At 36.1% G+C, this 6,622-nt stretch overlaps 1 protein-coding gene across 1 annotated transcript; it reads left to right on the top strand.

The window, feature by feature from the left end:
• Window positions 1-741: 741 nt before the first annotated feature.
• Window positions 742-4,263, top strand: LOC116132814 (probable methyltransferase PMT7). The gene is made up of 4 exons (XM_031418483.1): window positions 742-904; window positions 1,577-1,991; window positions 2,327-2,616; window positions 3,713-4,263. The coding sequence occupies exons 1-4, from the start codon at window positions 742-744 to the stop codon at window positions 4,126-4,128; spliced, it is 1,284 nt and encodes a 427-aa protein (XP_031274343.1). The 3' UTR covers window positions 4,129-4,263.
• The last annotated feature ends 2,359 nt before the right edge of the window (window positions 4,264-6,622 follow it).

Below are 6,622 nucleotides of genomic sequence, written 5' to 3'. Positions count from 1 at the left end.
AAACGCCACAACCATCGTAACAATATAACCAACAAATTATCCCCCAAATTTGCACAAATCAATCAAATTTCTCATCAAATTCAAAACCACAAGTAAAAAATATACCATTTCTTCACCGGCGTCCTCCTCCTCGCTTGAATTCTAACGTCCTCCTCTTAAAAACCATTTTATGTTTTTTCTCTCTGTTCTTGTGCCATCGTTGTCTCCTCTGCCTCTGGACCACCTTGACTCATCGGATAATCTACCGGAGCGTCTTCTTCGACAGGCTTTGAACAGCCGCCGTCGCCGGAGTCTAGGATTTAGAGTAGGGTTGGGTTTTCCTCCTCTTTGTGAATATCAATCATAATTTTGTGTAATGAAGCTTTAGGATCGAATATTTGCCAAAAATATGGCACTTTTATCACCAGAAATCGCAGAGAAATCAAAGGTGTTCATTGGTCATTTTTTTTATATATGGCACAATTAAGCGGTTTTGAAGGGTGGGGGTCGTTTTTAATTTTCAAAATTTAAGCAAACTTTCATTAATTATAATATTACTCATATATGTTTAAATCTTTTTAGTTTAACCCGTTTTACTTGTTTAATGAATCCTAAGTATGTCACGTTAGTTTTTCTAACTTAAAAAAAAATTGCAAAATATTTCTGGGCTATTTTTGTAAATGTAAACTTGGGAGGTCTGACAGTTAAATTTCCTCAAAATCAGTTGCAGTCCCAGTGACGAGAGAGGAGAAGAGAAAGAAAATGGGAGGATATGCGTTGGGTTCAGCATTTGATTTGAAGTCCGGGCAAATGATAATGGTTGCTCTTTTATTAATGGTTGGATCATTCTACCTAGGCACTATCTTTGGTAAAAATGCTCCCATCTACATTTCTCAAACCTCCTCCAACTCTTCTTCATTACTCGGTATATCTTTACTTAACCTTTCACTTTTTCTTATTACCTCATTTTATCTATGATTCTGAGATCTGGGTTTCATTTGGGGTTTTTTAATTTAGCTCAACCCACTAATCCCCGCTTCAACTCATGTTGTTAGAACTTGTTTCTCTGTTGGTTGATGGAGTCTTATTTTCTGGTTTTCTGGAATTGTGTTCTTGTTTGCTTAATTTAATTGGCAGGACTTTCGGATGGGATGAATTAGCTTTTTGTTTTTATCTTATTTTGAATTATATAGTGGTTTTTAAATCTAGTTAGAGGGTGTGATGTAGTTTGAATTTGTGCAAATTGATTCAAGTATAATAGGTTACCGATCCCAATGTGGGCTGATGATTTTTTTGTCTTTAAATCGTAATTCTTCCAGCAAAATGTCAGAGACTAGATATTGAATTATACTTTAGATTTAGTTTTCAACTCTTGATATTCTGGATTAATCTCTTACGCTTCCGTTCATATGGCAGACTTTCAACAAAGCTAAGAAGTATTATTCTTCGAACTCAGAAAGTAGTCACAGCTTTCATAATAATATATGATGAAATTGTGAACCTTAAGGAAATTGGCAACTAAAGCTCAGGCTTATTTTATCTTAGCCTTTGAAAATAATTCTTGTGAGTGATATAGATCTGTCTTTTACAGTTAAAGGTACTACCACCTTTACAAACAAAGTTGCTCTGGCGTACCAGAAAACACCACTTGTGATCCCAGAACGTGGAATGAATGTATGTCCTTTAATGTTCAACGAGTATATCCCTTGCCATGATCCTTCTTACGTGAATAAATTGCTTCCTAGCTTGAATCTTTCCAGAAGAGAAGAACTAGAGAGACACTGCCCCCCACCTGAAAGGCGTCTGTTCTGCTTGGTGCCACCACCCAAAGATTATAAAATTCCATTAAGATGGCCAACTAGCAGGGATTACGTGTGGCGAAGTAATGTGAATCATACACGTCTTGCTGAAGTTAAAGGGGGACAAAATTGGGTGCATGAGAAAAACCAATTATGGTGGTTCCCAGGTGGTGGTACTCATTTCAAGCGTGGGGCACCTGAGTACATTCAAAGGTAACTATGACTTGATTTGCTGTTGTTCACTTTCTTTTCATTGTGTTAACTCATCAAGTATTGGATGACATGTCAGTTGCTTGAGCTTTATAGGCTGCTTATCAAGCTAATGCAACATAACTATTGGCACAAGCTTATTGAATTTTAATGTGAGGAAAAAGGTTTCAGTTATCAGGTTTTATGGTACTTTTGGTCTTCGTATATACAATTTTTTCCCCAATAAAGTGCAGCAACATGGAAAGAATTATCTGATTGAGGATTATTAATATATATATGATCTTGCTGTTTGCAGTAATTAATTTTACTTTACTATCAATTTTTTTTTGGTCACTCAGGTTAGGAAATATGACAACTGGTGAAACGGGTGATCTGCGTTCGATAGGGGTATTTCAAGTTCTTGACGTTGGTTGTGGAGTTGCCAGCTTCTCTGCTTTTCTTCTTTCCTTGGATATACAAACAATGTCCTTTGCTCCCAAAGATGGCCATGAAAATCAAATTCAGTTTGCTTTGGAGAGAGGTATTGGTGCAATGATTGCTGCCATAGCAACTAAACAGCTACCTTACCCTGCTAGCTCTTTTGAGATGGTTCACTGTTCAAGATGTCGTGTTGATTGGCATGCAAATGGTATGTTGCTATTCCACCTTGTATATTTATATTAGCTCTTTAGGATTTTAATTTTTCCATGTAAAATATTTGGTTAATTTACATCTGAGTAATCTTTTGCTGATTTTCGTCCATCATTGATGATACTTAATAGCTAGAAAGAAATGTTTATTTAATAGTAAACTATTAGTGGCTGTAGAGTAATATTTTGTGAAACGGACTTGTTTTCGTGAGGTTGTCAATCGAGCATGAGTCTACTAGCATCTGCTGTGTTTAAAACTTGAGCTGTGTTTAAAACTTGAGTTGTGTTTGAAAAGTATTTTGAAGGTATTACTCCTTCTGAAATACAATTCAACTCTGCTTTTGAATCAATTCAGTGCCTCTGCTTCCAGAGTATAATCCTCTGGCTCACAGATTGGAACATTTGAAAACCACTTCTGTGTAACCATTCTATCACTAGTAGCCACTCAATGTTTGAAAGGGCACTAATTGGGCCCTCTGTTCTAGTGACTTATGCAATAGGTATTTGACCTATTAGGTCTTCCACTTTTTAGGAGGACTCTGGTTGATCTATTTTATCAACATAGGGCTCTTCTTCCTGATAGTTTTCAAGACATTAATTTCAGGGACACTATTTCTCCTCGTAATTCAGTTATGTTGTTTAGCAAAATTTATTGAACATCACATTGCATTTGAAGGGAAAGCTCTGGTGTTATGAAGATTCTGTATGTTGGCTGCTTTGTGGGCTATTAGGTGTAAGTGGAATTAGAATATTTTTTATGATTACATAGAAGATGATGTGACAATGCTTTTGGGTAGAATTCATGGTCATTCTTGTTTGTGTGCTTCAGTTGCAAAACAATTTTAGGAGAATGGCTTTTTTCTTTATTCAGAGGGATTAGAATGTTGTAAGTTCTTAATTTACTCTGTTCTTTCTATTTAAATTTTATGCTGTATTTTCTATTTCTGTTTGATTTAATTTAACCTCTTGTCTACCTGAACTAAGATGTAGTTTCTTTTCATTGAGATACTGCCTTTTGGAGTTTTCTGGTGAATCTTGTCTTCATTTGACATGGTTTACCAATTTGTTAACTTTTTTACATTTTGGTTACTACAGACGGAATTTTACTCAAAGAAGTCAACCGTCTTCTGCGACCTAATGGATATTTTGTCTATTCGGCTCCACCTGCTTATAGGAAGGATAAAGATTATCCATTGATTTGGGATAAGTTGGTAAACATAACTACAGCAATGTGCTGGAAACTAATTGCTCGAAATGTACAGACAGCTATCTGGATTAAAGAAGAAAATCAAGAATGCCTCCAGCACAATGAAGATCTGAAGCTGATAAAAATATGTGATGCTGTTGATGAGTCTAAACCATCATGGAATACTCCTCTTGAAAACTGTATACAAATAAGAAGTGGGATATCAAATTCTCTGAAACTCCCTCCTAGACCACAGCGTCTCTCTGTATATTCCAAGAGTCTCAGCAGAATAGGTTTGCACATTAAAAACATTTCAAGGATTTAGTTTTTATTTGTTTATTATAACTTTTGGCTCTTTTTTGTGCTGATTATGCCTAATTAATAGAATCCTCTTGAAGTTGGCATGTTCTATAGGCCTTTAGTTTTCAGATGGAATGTCATGCAAATTTGTTGAGCCACTATGTGATGAAATTATATATACGTATATTGTGTTTTTTCCTTTCAATAGAAGATATAAGTTTCTTCAAATGTTAGTTTTATCTAACCTATCAAGCCACTGACTAAAAAGTCAATGAGCTCTTGAATTTTGTTCTTTGTATGTATATGAACTATTAATGTAGTAGCCTTCTGGTCTGATTCTCAGGTGTTCTAATGTGCTTATTTAATGGCATCCTTCCTGCTGTCTAATTTTATATTGACTACCCTGCTAACTGAGCTCTATGATTATGGCATTGTTCTTTTCAGCCAAATTGAATGTCTTCTTGCGTCTCTCCTATATTTTTCACCTTGCATGAGACTAAAACAGAAGCGACAACCTTTTTATGCATATTCCTTTCTTATGATATTTAAATTTGCTTTGATGCAGAAGGTTATTATAAGATTTAGGAATTGTTTAATACGAGTTGTTTTTATTTTGAATTTTCATTACTTCTTGTTTGGGTTAGTAAAGGTTAATTTATTCTCCTTTTTTGAGGCAGATTACATTTATTGATGTGAAGAAAATTGAGTACTCTCTTGGTTATCTTATTCTTCTTCCTTTTCTACCTTTTCCCCTCTAATTTCTTCTATTTCTATCTCTCCATATTTCTGTCCCTTATCTCCCTCTCTTTCATTCCTCCATATATCATACGGTTGTAACCTTATGTGTTGATGGAATTTGGTTGCAACCAATCCTCTTAATGGCCTTAATAGTGGTAATAACCGATGTCGCTTAACATTAACGTTAATAATCATGTGATGTGGGGACATCCGAAGTTCACCTTAACGTCCCTTAATATGGGGTTAACAACCTACTCCAAAAAAAAAGGAGTCGCTTAAGCAATTTTATCATCGCTTAACATCCAGTGTTATAAGTTTCATTGCTAAGCGATAATGCAAATCGCTTAAGCGATCTTGTGAAAGGCATAATAAAAATAATCCGAATACACGGATCGCTTAAGAGACTTCATGTCTCACTTAAACGATCATGTATATTTAACCTTAGTCGCTTAAGCGATCTATTACAGTGCTTAAGTGATCACGTACAAGCTAGAATGAAGATCACTTAAGTGATGCTTCACTTTACCCTTGGTCGCTTAAGTGACAATGATCATAAGCGATCATGTCCAAGGCGAATCAAGATCACTTAAGCGATACTTCACTTTTACCCTCGGTCGCTTAGTGATCACGTGCAAGGCAGAATCAAGATATGCCCAGATGCACGATCGCTTAACGATTTATGGTCGCTTAAGCGATTCTTCGCTTTTCCATTGGTCACTTAAGTGATTTGGGATCGCTTAAATGATCAAGTACAGGCAGAATCATATTTACCTAGATGCACGAAGCTTAAGCAATTTATGGTCTCACTTAACGATTCTTACTTTTACTCTTGGTCGCTTAAGCGATTTGGGATTGTTAAGCGATCAAGTACAAGGCAGAATCAAGATCTACCCAGATGCACGATCGCTTAAGCGATTCTTACTTTTACCCTTGGTTGCTTAAGCGATTTGGGACCGCTTAAGCGATCAAGTCAAGGCAGAATGAAGATCTGCCTAGATGCAGATCACGTAAGCGATTCTTCACTTTTACCCTTGGTCGCTTAGTGATCAAGTCCAAGGTAGAACCAAGATCTGCCTAGATGCAAGATTGCTTAAGGATTTATTGTCTCGCTTAAGCGATTTTTCACTTTTACCCTTGGTGCTTAAGCAATTTGAGATCGCTTAAGCGATCAGTCCAAGGCAAAATCAAGATCTGCCCAAATGCATGATTGCTTAAGCAATTTGGTCTCGCTTAAACGATTCTTCACTTTACCCTTGGTGCTTAAGCGATCATGTCCATAGCAGAATCTAGATGCTCTTAGATGCACGATCGCTTAAGTAATTTATTTTCTCGTTTAAGCAATCCTGTATAGAAAACCCTTGGTTGCTTAAGCGATATATGTAGTCCCTATATATCGTTTAATCGATCATGGGCAATACATATTTTTTCCAGCTTTTCTCTCGAATTTTGACAAACTAAAATCACCAACACATATTAATTCCATATTTTCTCCTGAATTTGACAACCTAATTGCATCAATACATCAATGCCATGTAACAAGAATACTAAATAAACTCAAACTCAAAAGAGGGAAAGAAATACTGAATTGCTTTGTACAAATATGAAATGTGTCAATTACATTAAATTACAACATTATATACAACAATAAATGTCCTATATACACCCAAAACAAAAGCAGGGCCGATAGCCTCCACCTCCCTTTTCATCATTCTCTTCAGCCACTTCGCCATCCTTCAAAATTATCCAGCATCAGCACAGCAGAGCAACAGCCTCTCGTCTTC

This window comes from Pistacia vera, unplaced genomic scaffold (genome assembly GCF_008641045.1).
Source record: "Pistacia vera cultivar Batoury unplaced genomic scaffold, PisVer_v2 Contig1074, whole genome shotgun sequence".
In the NCBI taxonomy this organism is placed as follows: domain Eukaryota; kingdom Viridiplantae; phylum Streptophyta; class Magnoliopsida; order Sapindales; family Anacardiaceae; genus Pistacia; species Pistacia vera.
The sequence above is the reverse complement of the archived record's forward strand: the minus strand, read 5'-3'. Positions and strand labels throughout refer to the sequence as shown.

What these genes read in the sequence shown, in the direction of transcription:
- LOC116132814 (XM_031418483.1), top strand. Translation starts at nt 742, where the DNA reads ATGGGAGGATATGCGTTGGGTTCAGCATTTGATTTGAAGTCCGGGCAA. An exon ending in CAACTCTTCTTCATTACTCG is followed by an intron (nt 905 to 1,576) that starts GTATATCTTTAC and finishes TTACAGTTAAAG; the next exon opens with GTACTACCACCTTTACAAAC. An exon ending in TGTTGATTGGCATGCAAATG is followed by an intron (nt 2,617 to 3,712) that starts GTATGTTGCTAT and finishes TGGTTACTACAG; the next exon opens with ACGGAATTTTACTCAAAGAA.